The 18,970-nt window shown below is 39.5% G+C and overlaps 1 protein-coding gene across 1 annotated transcript in view; it reads right to left on the reverse strand.

Moving 5' to 3' along the window:
* IGF2R (insulin like growth factor 2 receptor) overlaps window positions 1-18,970 on the reverse strand; it is a 167,650-nt gene that overhangs the window by 15,843 nt on the left and 132,837 nt on the right. Inside the window, exons 29-41 of the mRNA XM_075862887.1 lie at window positions 16,282-16,379; window positions 15,217-15,347; window positions 14,837-15,033; window positions 14,633-14,759; window positions 14,157-14,279; window positions 12,753-13,015; window positions 10,506-10,715; window positions 9,163-9,318; window positions 8,883-9,044; window positions 6,256-6,457; window positions 3,915-4,061; window positions 3,344-3,578; window positions 3,127-3,260 (exon numbers count right to left, since the gene is read on the reverse strand). Of these exons, the coding sequence (XP_075719002.1) occupies window positions 3,127-3,260; window positions 3,344-3,578; window positions 3,915-4,061; window positions 6,256-6,457; window positions 8,883-9,044; window positions 9,163-9,318; window positions 10,506-10,715; window positions 12,753-13,015; window positions 14,157-14,279; window positions 14,633-14,759; window positions 14,837-15,033; window positions 15,217-15,347; window positions 16,282-16,379 (2,185 nt within the window). The remainder of the gene's footprint in view (window positions 1-3,126; window positions 3,261-3,343; window positions 3,579-3,914; window positions 4,062-6,255; window positions 6,458-8,882; window positions 9,045-9,162; window positions 9,319-10,505; window positions 10,716-12,752; window positions 13,016-14,156; window positions 14,280-14,632; window positions 14,760-14,836; window positions 15,034-15,216; window positions 15,348-16,281; window positions 16,380-18,970) is intronic.

Below are 18,970 nucleotides of genomic sequence, written 5' to 3' on the forward strand. Positions count from 1 at the left end.
ACTAAAAAATAAAAAAAAGTGATGCCTCTCGGAATGTGGTGTAACAAAACAACTTATTTTAACAAATCGTTTTACTTTGATATATTTTTTTTTTTCGATTTTACTACTTTTACAATTTGGTATCACAGTAATTGTATGGAGTCGCAGAAAAAAAATAAAAAAGTTCTCGTTTTTACTGCACGGTGAAAGGAATAAAAACAAAACACAAAAAACAATGGAGGAAATGCAGTTTTTTCCAGTTTCAGCCTGCAAAGAATTTTATTTCAGTTTCCCAGTACATTATATAGTACTTTAAATGGTGTCAATAGAAAATACAACTCTTCCTGCAAGAAATAAGCCCCCACACGACTCTGATAGGAAAAAAAAAAAAGTTATGGCTCTTGGAAGGTGGGGAGTGAAAAAGGAAAATAAAAAAGCAAAAAAATGGATCAGTCCAGAAAGGGTTATTATTTTTAATAAAAAAAAACATGTATGACCTCATGTGGGGTATTGCCATACTCAGGAGAAATTGCTTTACAAATGTTGGGGGGGCATTTTCCTCCTTTATTCTTTGTGAAAATGAAAAAATTCAACATTTTAGTGGAAATAATGTTGATATTCAGGGCGTTGCAAATGGGACATGGCACCGAAAACCATTATAGCAAAATTTGAGCTCCAAAACGGTGCTCCTTCCCTTCGGAGGGATGTAATATGTTCAAATATAAGTTTATGACCACATATGGGGTATTGCCGTAATCAGGATAAATTTCTTTACAAATGTTGGGGTGCGTTTTCTCCTTTATGCCTTGCAAAAATAAAAAATGTCTATGTTTCTTCAGAAGAAATGTAGATTTTAATTTTCACAGACTAACGCCAATAAATTCAGCAAAAAACCTGTGGGGTTAAAATGCTCACTATACAACTAGATAAATTCCTTGAGGGGTGTAGTTTCCAAAATGGGGTCACTTTTTGGGGGTTTCCACTGTTTAGGTACCACAAGACCTCTTCAAACCAGACATGGAGCCTAAAATATATTGTAATAAAAAGGAGGCTTCAAAATCCACTAGGTGCTCCTTTGCTTCTAAGGCCGGTGTTTCAGTCCATTAGGAAACTAGGACCACATGTGGGATATTTCTGAATACTGCAGAATCTGGGCAATAAATAATGAATTGCGTATCTCATATAAAACCTTCTGTGTTACAGAAATGTTTCTATTACAATTGAATTTCTGCAAAAAAAATTACATTTGTAAATTTCACCTCTACTTTGCTTTAATTCCTGTGAAATACCTAAAGGGTTAAGAAACTTTCTGAATGCGGTTTTGAATAATTTGAGGGGTGAAGTTTTTAAAATGGGGTGATTTATGGGGACTTTCTAATATATAAGGCCCTCAAAGCCACTTCAGAACTGCACTGGTCCATGAAAAAATAGGTTTTGGAAATTTCTTGAAAATGTGAGAAATTGCTGCTAAAGATCTAAGCCTTGTAACGTCCTAGAAAAATAAAAGGACGTTCAAAAAACAATGCAAACATAAAGTAGACATATAGGGAATGTTAACTAGTAACTATTGTGTGTGGTATTACTATCTGTTTTGCAAGCAGATACATTCAAATTTAGAAAAATGCAATTTTTTGCAAATTTTCTCGAAATTTTGGTGTTTTTCACAAATAAATACTGAATTTATCGACCAAATTTTTTCACAGATGTAAAGTACAATATGTCACGAGAAAACAATCTCAGAATCCCTTGGATAGGTAAAAGCATTCCCAAGCTATTACCACATAAAGTGACATGTCAGATTTGAAAAAAATCGCCTGCGTCCACAAGGCCAAAACAAGCTCAGTCCTAAAGAGACTCTGTCACCACATTATAAGTGTCCTGTCTCTTACATAAGGAGATCGGCGCTATAATGTAGGTGACAGCAGTTCTTTTTATTTAAAAAAAAACTATAGTTTCACAATGTTATTAGCGATTTTAGCTTTATGCTAATGAGTTTATCAATGGACAACTGGGCGTGTTTTACTATTGACCAAGTGGGCGTTGTACAGAGGAGTGTATGACGCTGACCAATCAGCGTCATACACTTCTCTCCATTCATTTCATCAGCACATAGGGATCCCTTTAGATCAGTATGTGCGGTCTTATACGAACACATTAACGATACTGAAGTGTTTAGACAGTGAATAGACATTCCACGGGATGTCTATTCACAATCTCTGCACTTCGTTAATGTTTCTGTGGTAGCTACAGCAGAGCAAGCGTAATCCCGTGAGATTACGCTGTAAATGACAGGTTACAACAAGATTACGCTTGCTCTGCTGTAACTACCACAGAAACATTAACGAAGTGCAGAGATTGTGAATAGACATCCCGTGGAATAGTCTATTCACTGTCTAAACACTTCAGTATCGTTAATGTGTTCGTATAAGACAGCACATAGAGATCTAAAAGGATCCCTATGTGCTGAGGAAATGAATGGAGAGAAGTGTATGATGCTGATTGGTCAGCGTCATACACTCCCCTGTACAACGCCCACTTGGTCAATAGTAAAACACGCCCAGTTGTCCATTGATAAACTCATTATCATAAAGCTAAAATCGCTAATAACATGGTGAAAATGGACAGTTTTTTAAAATAAAAATAACTGCCGTCACCTACATTATAGCGCCGATCTCCTTATGTAGGAGACAGGACACTTCTAATGTGGTGACAGAGTCTCTTTAAGGCCAAAACAGGCTCAGTCCTGAAGGGGTTAAAGTACCATTTCCTTTAGCAGGACAGGATCTTAAAAAGTAAAAACATTGTCTAAATCTGGTTGTTTCAGTAGTGGGTCACGAAACTTATTTTTAGTTTCGTTTTTTTTACGTACAGATATAAGCAAGTACGAAGGTTTCTAGTACAGCTGTACAGTAGACACTGGATTAACCCAGGACTGGACAAAACCCGCTTGCCACGTCTCCCATTGGCCACGGTGACCAGGGTGCTTCAAATTGATGCCAAATGGATAGAGCGCCATCTCTCCAATCAGAAGGTCATAGATCATTCCTACTGGGCAGAGAAAGCATACAGCGGCTATCATATTATGCCAGCATTGCATGCCCCTCTTACATGGGTCTCTGTTCATATAGAAAACATGTAGATGCTTACCTTGTAATATCACATGCTGTGTATGAACTTGCCCTAAAACCTGGACATGTCCATTGCTTTCCCGACACACACTTGCCGTTTCTGAGCAGGCACTAGGACCTTGGATAACCCTTTGACAAAGGTTTAGATAATACCTATACATAAAAAAATAGATGTCAGATAAGCAGTTATTATAGTAAAAAAAAAACAACTTAGGTATAAATTATAATCTGTTTACCGATCGCCATTGTCTGTAAAATCCCAGTATCCGGTCATGGAGGAGTGCATTCGAAGGTCATAAGTCTGGTGGTTAAATATAAACTTGCAGTCCAATTTTCTTGGAAGACAGGCTAGCTGCGTTTTCCATTCAAAAGTAGCTGAACATCCTTTGGTCTCACTCAGTATGACAGGGGATCCCTTTCCAGAACTTTCATCACATTTAAACAAAATGGTGGACTGCCTGTTGTCAGTTGCTAGAAGACAGCAATGGATCAAAAAAAATATGAATGTGAATATTGGACAGTTTTTTTTTAATTCAATCTATAAATTTCCGGGGAAAAAAAAGGAATCCCCTGCTATAATGAAATAAGTACAAGAACACTCAAGGAAAACGCATACACTGTGTTATGTTTAGTAGAGAGCCAAAAGGGGCGGTGCATGACCCAGGATTTAAAAAACAGAAAATCCCTGTGTCATGCTCCGCCCCCTTAGGCCCCAGCACTAGGCATAACAGAGTGCATCAGTTTTGCTTGGAATGTTCCGTTAAACGTTTGTGACGTTAAAGAATATCAATTGCTTATCAAACCAACCTGAAGAACAGTAACCCCACTTTCCAGTTTTCTCAGGATCGGCAGCTGTTGCACACCATGAACGTTTTCGGTCTTCTGTAGTGCATGCATTGAACGTTTTACCTTTATATATGAATGGCAAGAGGCATGGATCACCATTTTCAGTCACTAACGCAGAAAGGAAATAGAAGCCTATCAAGAATTGCAATACAACAAATCACGGTGCTCCATCATGAGCTTTGAGTTTGAGATTTGCATTGAAGGGATTCAGGTAGCCAAAGTAATGCTGCACCAACATCCTCATCAGTCATTTCTCATATGACAAGTCAGAAGATCTATTTACATTCACAGTCTATCCCCCTCCCCAAAGTTTATTTTTACTTCTAAAAATAAGCCACAAATGTGACAGAGCAATGTTTACATGGTGTGCCATATAGTTTGAAAGGAAAATAAATAAATAAATAATAAATAAATAAATAAATATACACACACACACACACACACACACACACACACACACACACACAGTGTCTTGCGAAAGTATTCACCCCCCTTGTTATTTCTGTATTACAACCTTGAATTAAAATGTATTTTTGGGATGTTTGTAGCATTTGATTTACACAAGATGCCTACTGCTTTGAAGGCAGATTTTTAATACCTTTTTACACAAAATTATTACTACAAAAAAAAACAGACCGTTAATGTGCATAAGTATTCACCCCCTTAAAGTCAATACTTTGTGGAGCCATCTTTTGCTTCAATTACAGATAAAAGTCTCTTAGCTAATAGAGACATGAACCAAGTACATCTAGACACTGGGATTTTCCCCATTCCTCCAGACAAAACTGCTCCTAACCCTTCAAGTTAGGTAAGTTGCGTTGGCGTACAGGATCTTCAGGTCATCCCACAGATTCTCAATTGGATTGAGGTCTGGGGTTTGACTAGGCTTTTCCAAGATATTTAAACGTTTCCCCTTATACCACTACAGTGTAGCTTTATGAAAATCTTTGGGGGGGGGGTGTATATATATATATATATATATATATATATATATATATTAAAAAATATATAAATAAAACTTCTTTTTTTTCATTGAATAGAAAGATGAACATAAGCGGCACTCACCAATCCTTTTAAAACTGCTTTAGTTCATACCAGCGTATTGCACAGGTGGACAAAGTTTCCTTCGCCTACGGCCATTTAACAGGATGTCACGTCTCCTCAAGGCCCCGAGGAAGCATAACTTTACGTGAAACGGCCATAGGCCAAGGAATCTTTTTCCACCTGTGAAATACGCTGGTATGACTTAAATAAAGCAGTTTTAAAAGGATTGGTGAGTGTTCTTCTTTCTAATCAATTATTGTGGGACTTTTATTTAATTGGCGTGCACCACCAAAAAGTGCCGCATGGTTTACAGAGTTAATCCTGTGTTGTGAGTGAGAAGCTGCTGGAGTGGAGCGGTACAGTGTTTCTTTGGAGAAGAAAATATATTTTTTAAATAAATGTACATATTTATTGACGAAAAACATTTGTAATTGACTTACTGAAAATCGTGTTTACGTTTTAAGATGCAGCTTGCATTCACTACACATAGAAGATGCATCTCGACACTTTTAGCTGCATCCTTCAGTGAACTGCACTGACTGCTTGGCTGTCAGCGCTTACTGTGCTCCTCTGATGCCTTCTATAACCCTATTACCCATCATATCGAAGTTGATCAAATTAAATATGATCAGTAATAGGGTTTTTATTCTATGCAGAACCAAAAAAAAAAAAGAACAAGAAGAGGTTGCCTTGTCATGGCAGGTGGGCTCACACAATTTGATCAAAACGTGGGCTAAGAACCTCATATTTGTAAGTAAATGTAGCAGTAATGAAAATTAATCATAGGTACGGTGCATTAGTTAGTCTTAGCGTTTGAAGAGTGCGGTTGAATTTTTTTTTTAATGTTTGTTTTTTTTACATATAATATTATTCTGTGGGTGGAGGATGGTATAAAATTGCTCGAAATTAAGTAAAACTAAAAAGCAAGTAAAGGCAGACCTTTCCATAAAGAGAGGAGAAAAACCGGACAGAGCACAACGAGAAACACCTAATAGGGGAGCAGGATCTTCAAAGCACAGCAGAAATTAAACAAAATAGATAAAACACTTTCATAGTTCAAAACATCGTATAGGTCTCCTATCAGTTACATGTTGGAACCAGTCCTGATCTAGAATTCACGTATGCTACAATTTCGAGTACTAAAGAAATCTAACTGTACATGTGTACATTAAACACAAAAATTGCCTGACAAAATACTGGAATTCAATAAATATAAATGAAATAGTAAAAATTACAATAGTATAGTAATTTTTCTTACCTGGGGGGCAAGGGTCTCCCCCAACATATTGAAGTATTGCCATATCCCCTTGATGGTTATACTCCATTTTCATTGCATTTGCATTTCCAAAAGAGACAGCGGTGTTTCCAGACCGAAGACATACAGCACCACTACATTTACCAGTAGGCACATTTTGTGCAGCAGCGCACACTCCAATGTAGTAAGAGTTCGGACCAGACGTCTGAAATAGAAAGACTTATTTATATCATATTGTAAATTTAAAATTGTAAATTTTAGAGACATACATACATACATATTATATACACACATGCTATTATATGTAGTATAACACATATACTACACATTTTGTTGTCGACAATTTTCTAAAAGATTCTATTGCCTTCTACATTTACATTCTGCTTTTATTTTGTGCACAGTTCAAGTCATTTTAAACTAACAGAGGCATGGTTTACATAGAAGTCCTGTCATTAAATGTAATCATTTTCCATGCAGATTAGATGTCATTATTGAAAAATGTGGCTCAGGTGAATTGCCCCACATTTACATTGCCGGTCTATAGTGCTACAATAACAGCATTAACCAATCAAGACAGAATGAAAAACCTGACTCGGTGTTACTGGCCTGTGTGTATTGGCAATGACGGTGCAGTTCAACGATGTGAAGATGTAATTCGCACCATTGTGCGTACAGGAATCCCCTACCCACCCTCTGTAAATGGACTCTTTGGTATTTTTAATGCTTTGCCCGTAACTTCTCTATTATGAGAACAGATGAGGTTTATAATACACAAATTGTTTAGTCATATATGTGACAACTGCGAAACGGAAAGTAAATGATTGCTTAATTGCTACGGTTGTACTTGCACTTTCTTATTGCTTGAATCATTGTATTTTGTGAGTTGTATGCGGCTAATAGTTCTACACATTGGATTATATGCGGACGTCACAATCTCTATTTGGATACTATAAATCCTACAGGATCCGGAAGGATTTATAGTTAGTCGGGTATAGCTGGGCATTTTTTTAATGTGTGCATACACCTAGATCTATTTGGATGTTTAGGTCTATAGACAGTTTAAGGTCTCACGTTCACGTCAATGCCACATATGTCTGTGCCTCCACGGCTTTATATTATAGACCCATAGAAATTCCTTGTGCCTTATGGAGCCTGCATGGAGCAGCGTATTCTTCATAACTTTCATGTGGAGTCTCACATATACCATGAGAAAAAATAACCGTGCATCTCAGTGTAAAATCTGAGAAACAGTAAGGCCCATAGAATTGCATGGGCATCATATTACGGATTCATACAACCGCTATTCCCAATATCGGCATATGCATGACCTTGACTCACGACAGGTGGCCGGCCAGCTATACATAATTTAGTTAAATATTCCCCCCTTAACCATCCTGACAAGTACAGAGGAACAATGTTCACTCTTAACAGATGTATTGCTTGCACTCACATTAGATACTAGTCAACAGTTAATTATATTCTACATCGTTCAGCCATAAGATTAAAACCACTGACAGGTGAGGTGAAAAACATTGATATTCCAGTTACAATGGTACCGGTCAAGGAATGGGATATATTAGGCAAAAAGTGAACACCGTCAGTTCTTGAAGTTGATGTGTTGGAAGCAAGGAAAATAGATAAGTGTAAGGATCTCAGCGACTTTGAAAAGGGTCAAATTGTGATGGACAGACAATGGATGTGTCAGAGCATCTCCAAAATGGCAGGTCTTGTAGGATGTTTCCAGTATGCAGTGATAAGTACCAACCAAAAGTGGTCTGGGGAAGGACAACTCATCAACCGGCGATAGGGTCATGGGCAACTAAGGCTCATTGGCACACGAGAGGTGCGAAGGCTAGCCCGTCGGGTCCGATCCCTTTTCAGCTCAGATTGCTAAAAAAGTTAATGCTGGCTATAATAGAAATGTGTCAGATCACACAGTGAAATGCAGCTTGATGCATCTGGCGCTGAGAAGTCTGGTCAGCGTGCCCCCTGTTCACCACTGAAATAGATTACAATGGGCACGCGAGCTTTAGAACTGGACTATCGAACAATGGAAGGTTGCCTGGCCTGGTGAATCATGATTTCTTTTACATCATGTGGCTGGCCAGGTGCCTCTGAAAGAGATGCTCCATGGGAAGACAACAAGCCGGTGGAGGCAGCGTTCTGCTGGGAAACCTTAGGTCGTGGCATCCATGTGGATGTTACTTTGACACATACCACCTACCTAAACATTGTTGCAGACCAAGTACACCCCATTATGGCAACTATATTCCCTAATGGCAGTAGCCTCTTTCAGCAGGATAATGTGCCCTGTCGCACTGCAAAAGCTGTTCAGGAATGGTTTGCGGAACAAGAGTTCAAGGTGTGGACTTGGCCTCTACATTTCCCAGATCTCAATCCGATCAAGCATCTGTGGGATGTGCTGGAAAAAAAAAAAGTGATCCATGGAGGCCCCACATTGCTTAAATGTGACAAAGTATCTGCTGCTCACGACGGGTCAGAGCTGTTTTGGCGGCAAGAGAAGGATCTACACAAAGTTAGGTTAGTTGTTTTTATTTTATGGCTGAATGGTGTATATGTTGGACGATAAAGATAATGTAGGCATGTATCCATTGTTTTTTTTTTCTTACTTTGTATGTCTCTTTAGAGAGGCTGGAGAAATTAAAAGTGTATTGTAGTTTCTGATCGGTCAGTGAACATCCTGAGACGCTCTCCTCATCCGGGCACACTAACGGGGTGTCCCATTCAAAAAGATAGTTGCATTCAGAAAGCTGGACAAACTTTGGTCTTCCCTGTTAATGAATCATGTATTAAAAATAATGATTAGTTTATCAAAGTACAATAAATAAAGCTGACATTTTTTTTTAAAAAAAAGGATATAAAACCATAAGCTATATACAACAAATTTACCAGATCTGTGCCTGCATTGCAATGAAAAAGAATAGTGGTGGAATAGTTTTTCTGCGCCTTGTCTGTAGAATCACATAGTGTCTGGCTTTCCATTATGATAGAAACAGTTTTTGTAGTTTGATCAATCTGTGGAGCACCTGATGAATGGCCAATGTCCTTTTATAAAAAAAAAATAAAAAAAAATGTAAACACAATATACTTGCATTTGTCTTCTATGTTCTAAATATATACAGTGGAGCAGAAGGTTTGCATAACTTGAATAATGTTTGGATTTTTTTTATGTCATTTAGTAGACACGGCATACTGGAAGTTTGTGATCTTGGACCACCATTGATTTCTAGAATGAAAAGGCTCTACAGCTCAAATGATTGTCACCGAGAACTCAACAGTGCGTTCAAAGCCCGTTCATGTGTGTATTTCATGCAGACCATGTTAAATGTTGGCAAAGTTTGTAACACAATTTGCCATAAACTGTGGGTAGATGAAATGGCTGTTGCAAAAAAAATAAAAAATAAAAGGAAAAAAGTTACATGAGCCCTTATGGGCTTCTAATAAAGATGATAATAAAGAGGATTCCAGACATAGTCCACTTCCTTCCCAATATTCTGCTACACAAGAAAATACACTTCATATTTAAAGGGTCTGTTTGCATTTTACAATACATTTTCTTTAGAAAGATCCCCCATGAGAAGTCGTCGATCACAGGCTGCACCGCTGTGGGGGCCCACAGTAATCAGCTGTAATCTGCAGGGCTACACGGCAGCAAGCGTTTAATTCCCCTGCAGCGCCACTACAGGGAAATCAAGTTTTAGGCCCTGTTCTCGCAGAGTTTTTTTTGCAGGCAGAAAAATCTGCCTCAAAATTCCTTCAGGAATTTTGAGGCAGATTTTAACCTGCCTGCAATTTCTTGCTGCAATTTTCGCAGTGTTTTTCACCCACGGGCGCTTCCCATTGATTTCAACGGGTGGTCAGAGGCGGAACCATGGCAAGTTAGAGCATGGCGCTTTTTTTATACCGCGAGCGGCTAAGAGCCACCATGTAAAACCACCAGTGATTTCAATGGGAGGCGATTCTGACTTTTTTTATAGCTGATTCAGACGCTGTTTCCGCAACAGAATCAGCATTAAAAAAAAAACTGTGTGAACTGGACCTTACATGCCCTCTGAAATCAATGAGCTGTCCATGTAATGCACGGAGGTGCTGGGACCTACAGAAAGGACACTTCGTAGCAGCTCCCTGCTCCAGCGAGTGGATGGAGGTCACAAATGATGGACTTCCTTCTATCAACTCAGAATGCCCTAATTATAGATTTAAAGTAGGATTTCTAAAGCATGTGCACTTACAACGGGTTCTCCGCCAGCGGTCACTTTGCATGCTGATGCCCCTGGTGGACATTTCACATCTACAACATCATTTAATGGCTGACAGATATTGATGTAGAAATCTGAAGAGTCATCCTTCTCTGTGCTTTGCAGAACTTCATAAAAACCGACACGCTTGATCAGAGGACTCAGATCAATAAGGGATGTGCCATTTCTCACGGAGCATTTAATCTGTTTAACAAATAAATCAAACAATTATTTCAGGGACTCAAAAGAAGAATTTATATTTAATTCTGCACTAGACCCAAGGGAACAGCTTACTGTGACCATGTCTTACATAAAAAGATGAAGTGAGAACACTACAATACGTACATATTATGTAACAAACCGCATGTATTTTTACAAAACCGATGGAACAGGTTTTCATTTCCAAACTTGTTAGTCAGGTTTAATGTTTTAATTGGTATTCCGGTTTCAGCAAATAGAGTTTATTATTTGCATGATGAAAAGTTAAAAAAATTTCCAATATACTTTTTTTTATACAATTACTCATGGTTTTCAAGATCTCTGTTTGCAGTCATTGAAAAGTAGTCTTCATTGTTTAGTTCCAGGTAATAAAAATATTTCCTGGTCATGTGATAGACACACAGGTGCAGGACTCGTTACAGTACAGCAGGGCTAAGCAACTGTAAGGAGTTGGAAACCTACTGCTGTAATTTGTGAGGGTCTTGAGACTTATTTGGCACAGAGTTGTGACAGGACCACGGGGGAATGATGTGTAAGTTATGCTCCATGGAAGGATATTACTTTTGAAATTAAATTTAGCATTACAGAACATACAGCATATAGAAATGATCAGATGCAGTCACAGGCAAAAATACACAACAATTACATCTAGTGACTCACAGGTCTTCTCTGAAGACATTCTCTTTCTTCATCTTCTCCCTCGAGCCCAGACCACCATAAACGCTTCTTTTGTTTACAACTGGTCTCTGCAGCGTTTGCTGTCCAGACATACTAGCTTCCTCACCTTTCCATCATACTCTCCACCTTCCTAACACAAACTCCCCATGCTCATGCCCTAACAGTGTCATCCTGCTGCAACCCCTAAAACTGTACCTGTTGTGCTGTCCAGTGCCCCCAAATACTGAAATGCAGAAATATTCGTGCCATACAGATAGTCTCCATGAAAATACTAGTACCACACAGATCTTTCCCCCTACAATAATAAGTGGCACACAAAATGCCCTCAAAAATAATTGTGCCCAGAAAATAGTGCCCCTCAGAGTAATAGTGCTCACTACTAAGTGCTCCGAAAAATAAATTTGGCAAGTAGACAAACCGTAATAATGCAGTGCTTCCAAAAATAATTGTAGAGTACCCAGTTAGCAATCGTGCTACCCCATAAAAGCCCCATTAGAAATCGTGCCACTCCTAGTGCCTCCAATAATAATAATGCTTCCCCATAGTGCCATCAATAGTTCCCCCAAAGTGCACCATTAGTAATAATGCTCCCCCACAGTACTTCTATAAGTAACAGTGCCTGCCATAATGTACTCAATTGTAATAATGTCCCCCAGAGTACCCACATTAGTAAGAGTGCTCCCCCACAGTGCCCCCATTTGAAACAGTGCCCTCAATTGTTATATTGCTCCTCCTGAGTGCCTGAATTAGGAACAGTGCTCCACAGAGTGCACTCATTAGTACTAGTGCTCCCCCCCATAGTGCCCCCAACATTAATAAAACTAGGCTTCTATGGAGCCAGGCAATGCATACTGATGCTACAGCGGGAGAGATCACTCCCTTCCCCAGATTCTTTGCTGTAGAATCAGTGTGTCGACATCTACATGCGCAGCACCCAGCTCCATGGACAGTGTTTAGTCAGTACTGCAAAACAAATGTTATTCTGAAGTACTGATTGAATCCTGGATGCATTCTACTCTGCATCAGTCAGTAATCGACCTGTCAACCGCAATCGACTGGTTGCTGAACTCGGCAGTCCATTTATCAGAGCCGTGTTTTGTAACGAGCCATGCACCTGTGTAATCAAATGACCAGGACAGACTTCTAATCACTTGAAGTAAACAAAGGTTCCTACTGAATGACAGTAAGCAAAGATCTTGAAAACAGTGAGAAATATATTGCAAGTTGAATAGCTTTCCATTATATAAAGAGTAACCTTCTTTTGCCTAAACCAGAATACCACTTTAATAATTATTTTAAGATGCAATTCCAAGCCCCCTTTAAAAGCTTTGCCATCATACACACCTCTTGTTCACAGACTAGGGGTGTGTGCCAGGAAAACTGCCATGTACAGGTGTCTTCACTATAAGATGTCAGCGAAGGAAGACTGCCGGCAGCGGTATCTGCTCCACATACAAAGGTAAAAACACTACGGTGTTTCCTCAATGGGTTCTTGCCACATTGGTCACCTTCTTCGTAAACCAGTTTCAAAACCTGGTCCATATAAGTGATTTGCCTCTGTGATTTCCCTGCGTTTATGTGTTTCCCACCTTCTGATACACATACACCTTTCCAAACAAACAAAAAAACAACACATTAGCAGTTTTACTGGTTGCCCTTTATCTTAATGACTCTTATGACTGAGATATTACAGATTGATAAACATCATAAAAAATGTCAAAATATAAAGAGCCTTTCATTTGAATATTCGATGTTAATGTTGAACTAAAGAAAACTCTGATAACTTTGCTATAGCATTTTTTGAAATGTATGTAATGTATAGGACATTTAGAACTATATTGACATATACGGAGCTGCACTGATTCTTCAGTATAACCTAGGAAGTCACCAGGTCATACCCTTTTAACCTAAACCATCTATAGAATTCTACTGCAGCTGCTGATCAGTGGCCTAAACTTGCAACGTCTCATAGGGACAGCGGCCCCTCTCGGTCTGCTTAGCCAAGAGCAGACCCCACCAACATCTTCTTGCAAAGGTACCATGGATACGGAAACACAGTCTGCTCTCGGCCAATCAGGCTGTGAGAAGACCATCCTTATATATGCAGTAGCATGCACTTACATATTTCTCGAAGGTGAGCTGGCATCTTATAGATGCCCCTAAAAAGAAGGTTAACCTTTATATCAAAACCCTTCTTTGAGACGTGGAAAAACTTTTTAATGACTTTATTCCTGTGTTTATTAGTGGTTGAAGTTAAAGGCTCTACAGCCGATCTGCTCCAGTATCGACATGTCAAAATCTTCTGTTCCGTGCCCTGGAAGGTCAGTGTTGTTATAGGCGCATTAAAGTGGAGCTAAATCTCCAACCAAATAAAATGTCCACATTGTAAATAATATTTACAATCGGTAGAAAATGGTCGCGGCTGTAAAACACAAAATGTTGCTTTGACAATACTAAAAGTACTTTATAAAATAAATATGATGTTGCTTTTTTTCAGCAGGGTCCTGTGCCCCTGTTCATAGTTAAAGGGGTATTCACAAAGCAAATATCAGTCCATTCATTTTCTGTCTTGACGTCTCATCTGGTGGGTCGAGTGACCCCAGTTTTAGAGGCAGGCGTGGGTCCCAGAGCGGGGACCTGCATCTATCATACATTTATGGCATACTTAGTCCTCAGATAGAAAGGTTTATATGTTTTCTATCTGTGGCTGTCTTATGTAATGTAAAGTACAGTGTAAGGTTAACTCACCGACTCCAGCGCCACATAAACTGTTGTTAATATCACTGCAAATATTTAACTGAATTGATCGTTCACGATCCCTGATAAGATAACCATCCTTGCTTGACAACGAAGACAGATCAAACTGATAGCCTGGAAGAATACAGTCGTGACATTAACTGTAGCTTTGGTCCTGATCATCCTTTAACTTTGCCAATACTTTGCTTGTATAGTACTGCTCCTAGAACACATTTTCCATACCAATATATCTAAAACTGTATCCACAGAGGCTAGAAGATTTGTTTATATTCAGTGCAAGGAATGCAAAGGAACAACTACGTACAAATTCCTCATTATGGACCAGCTAGGTATATATTAACCATAAATAAATGAATCAAAATCTGTAGCCACAGTTACCAATATCTTCTCCTGGGGAGAAAGCTCTATATTTTAGGGAACAATTTCTATAAAAAAAATAAAAATTATAATAGTCAACTCATAACTACCAGTAGCAGAGTTCTTCACTCGGCACTCATCATGTGTGCTTATTGTCAATGGACAAGCGTATGCTGTGGACCACAGAAAACTAAAGTCACAGTCCTGTAAGTTAAGGATTAGCTGAGGTCCTGACACCTACAAAAGACAAGGCAAAATTGATCATTGATGTATAAACAGATTAATATTTATATAAACATCTGCAAATAACTTACCACTTTGTTCAAGTCACACTTAAATCGTATTGTAGTAGTTCTATTTCTTATGCCATCAGGGCAACGTTCTCCATTTTTATATTGAAGTACAGACACTCCACTGTCCCATCTTGGACTAGATGCAAGTTCGCCCAGATTTATAGCCTTGTTGCCCTTTAATAAACAGGCAGCAGCGCCATGTGGGCATGAAGCTGGCCCTTTTAAACAAAAAAGATCATGTTACGTTCATATTTTAGAGAACAAGACAGACCTGTATAGAGGAGATATTCATTTAAAAGGGAATTTGTCAAGAGTGAACAACAATTTTATATAAAAAGGATTGTGACAAGACGCAGCAGGCCGTCCTATTTGGGCCAGTTTAAAAAAAAAAAAAGTCTTACCAGTTTCTGGCACTAGAGGTCTGCATATATTTATGCGAAATTTGAGGTTTGGATCCAGTGAAGAATCTGCTTCCCAGTTTTTATCATAATGTGACAGTTGTGACAGATCATATGAATTTCCAAGTGTGTCCCTAAAAAAATATATAAAAAATTAAACATTGTAACAGTATCCTCTTTTTAAATTAATAAAATAAAAAACAGTGAAGAAAAGTGGAGCATAGTAAACAATCAGATTCTAGCTGTCATTTATCAGAGGCCTTTAGGAAAATAAAAACGGCAACCCGGTAGATTGCTACCAGCAACTTCTCCAATTGCTTTTGCGTTAGTATTGAGAACCCTCAACTGTAGAATCTTCCCTTCTCCCTCACATATACACTAACAGATCACGACACGATACACAAATGCCCCATACACAATAGACATTGTCCATAATGGTTTTACATAATCGCCTTGACCGGCACCAAACATGAATCTGCTGAAAAGTCAGTCAGTGATGTCTGCAATAGTATTTTCATGGTATATTGGGCCAAGCGGGTACAATTGTTCATTAGCGTCATTTTTATTTTATTTTCAAAATTAGGCAGTAAGTGTCTGAAGGTGGTACATGTATGGACCCATAACGGCAATGTCATTTTTGTTAGCATCTTTAATATGAACAATCTGTTCTAGAACGCATCAGTTTCTGTCCTTTTTCTTGCTAATGAGTACGGACGCTTAAAGCAGGTCACAGCCGTAAATTCAACCCCCATTCCAGTCAGTCAACTTTTCAAGTGGTGTAATTCGGTCCTTTATCACTAATCCCCGTAATAAAAACATGACCAATAAACTAGTTCTACGTAGGCATGCTGGTGGGACTTGGGACAAGACGCATGGAATGTTTGTGTATTATGGCCAGTATTGAGGCAGTGCACAGTGTTAGTAAATATGTCAGATCTCATTGACTTTTAAAAAAATAAACTGTTATACTTAGATCCTTGTAATTTAAAAAAAATTGTGAAATTACGACTGAGAAAGATTGAAAGTACAGTGTTTTCACACGAACTGATGACATTAATATAACCTTACTTGAAGGAGCAGTCAATAGGTTTGAAAGGTAGACAGGCTAGTGGCGTACGCCACTGGAACTTGTATATGCAGTCCGGTGTCTCTTTTAGAAATTCAGGCTGGAACGAAACAGAAAAGATCGACTTTGATATCTGAATTTATTTTCCCAGTCCCACCTTCATAAATCGCAGCTTGGTATATACACTATATGGACAAATGTATTGGGACACACCTCAATCATTGAATTCTGGTGTTTTATTTAGTCTCATTACCACAGGTATATAAAATACAGCACCTAGCCATGTAGTCTGCCTTTACAAACATTTGTGAAAGAATGGTTCGTTCTAAAGAGCTCACTGAATTCTAGCGTGGTACTGCAATAGGATGCCACCGTTACAAGTCAGTTTGTGAAACTTCTTCTCTTACGCCTCCTTCTCATCTGTATTGGAGGCTCCGTTAGGGGACTCCGTCGAAGATCCGGCCGAGATTACCGGAGACCATAGCAAAATGCTGTGCTATTATCTCCGCTAAAAATCACTGATGGAAAGCCGATGCAACCTATTAAAAGTCAATCGGTTCCATCGGGCGCCAGCAGTGTGCCATTTTTCAACGGAACCATTGCTTCCGTTTTTTCTCTAGTTCTGCTCCTCTGACGAAGCAGAACAAATGAGCAAACAAACACACGTGTGAACTAAGCCTTAGACATTTTATGACGTACACACTATCCCTCCATGTTTCACACACTTGCACCCCATTATCCATTTATTTCTATTGAGGCACTTCACTCATTACTGCCCCCTATATTTCACTTATAGTATTACACTTGCACACACACCATTTATTATTTCTTACTACACATCCCATGCCCCACACACCACTCCCCTCAAGACCAGTGGGAGTGGCTATTATTATTTAAAGCACCTGCTCACTGCTTCATCAGCGTTTCTGACCTGGCTGTGTCCATTTGTAAGTATGGCCTTTTTCGGTGGTTTTGTATATGTCCCCTTGTTTTTATCGGTTCTGTCTGTGCATCAGGAACATTCTGTTCCATTTAAGGAGTTAGGGACTCGCAAGTCTGGGGATCCTTGTTGTGGATTGCGAGCTTGCGTCCTTTTGGCCAAGATGATTACTAATACCCCAGGTATTTTGCATTACTACGTATATTCGCTTCTCTTGGACACAGCCGGGTCTTTGATGCTGGGAGAGCATGGTGTGTTGTTGTTTGGCATAGCAAGCAGGGTAGCCCGCTCTATGAACTATCAAGGCGTCACAAATAGGCTTCCACCTGGCTATACACGTTGTGCCTCATGACGTACACACTATCCCTCAATGTTTCACACACTTGCACCCCATTATCCATTTATTTCTATTGAGGCACTTCACTCATTACTGCCCCCTATATTTCACTTATAGTATTACACTTGCACACACACTATTCATTTATTATTTCTTACTACACATCCCATGCACCACACACCACTCCCCTCAAGACCAGTGGGAGTGGCTATTATTATTTAAAGCACCTGCTCACTCCATCAGCGTTTCTGACCTGGCTGTGTCCATTTGTAAGTATGGCCTTTTTCGGTTATTTTATGATCAACTGTAAACGGTATTATTGCAAAGTGCAAGCATTTAGAAACGACAGCAACTCCGTTACGAAGTGGCAGACCACGTAAAGTTACAGAAGGGGGTCGCCGAGGCGCATAGAAGTCGCCAACGTTCTGTTGACTCAATAACTGTAGAGCTCCAAACCTCCTCTGGCATAAAGAACCGCACACAAACTGTACATCGGAAGCTTCATGACATGGGATTCCATAGCCGAGCAGCTGATTGCAAGCCTTACATCACCAAGAACAACGCCACACGTCGGATTGAGTGGTGTAAAGCGCGCCGCAAGTGGAATCTGGAGCAGTGGAAACGTGTTCTATGGAGTAACGAATCACGCTTCTCTATCTGGCAGTCTAATGGATGAGTCTGGGTTTGGTAAATGCCAGGAGAACGTTACCTGCCCGACTGCCTTGTGCCAACTGTAAAGTTTGGTGGAGGAGGGATAATGCTATGGGGTTGTTTTTCAGGGGTTGGCCAAGGCCTCTTCATTCCAGAGAAGGGAAATCTTAACACTTTAGCATACCAAAAGATTTTGGACAATTGTAAGCTTCAAACTTTGTGGGAACAGTTCGGGTAAGGCCCTTTTCTGTTCCAGCACGATAGTCACAGTGCACAAATAAAAGGGCCATAAAGGCATTGTAGGGCGAGTTTGGTGTAGAAGAACTTAACTATCCCACAAAGAGCCCTGAACTTTGCCTTTGGAATGAACTAGAACGGAGATTGAGAGTCAGGCCCTCTTGTCCAACATCAGTGTTTGATCTCACAAATGCTCCTCTTGATGAATGGGCAAAAATTCCCACAGACACACTCCAAAATCTTGTAGAAGAACTTCCTAAAAGATTGGAAACTATTAGCTGGAATGGGGGGGGGGGGACGGGGGACGACGACTCCATACTCACGCCTATGGATTTAGAATGGGATGTCAAAAAAGCTCCTGTAGGTGTCCAAATACTTTTGTCCATATGGTGTATGCCTGGCAGCTCTGCTCTTATGACATGGTGGTACTGACAGTCTAAAAGGAGTATCATTAAAAAGTTAAGACCACCACTAAAACTTCCAATCCAGCCGGGTGTGATTCACAGCCTCCCCCTGGTGATGACTG

This window comes from Rhinoderma darwinii, chromosome 4, assembly GCF_050947455.1.
Source record: "Rhinoderma darwinii isolate aRhiDar2 chromosome 4, aRhiDar2.hap1, whole genome shotgun sequence".
Taxonomy (NCBI): Eukaryota; Metazoa; Chordata; class Amphibia; order Anura; family Rhinodermatidae; genus Rhinoderma; species Rhinoderma darwinii.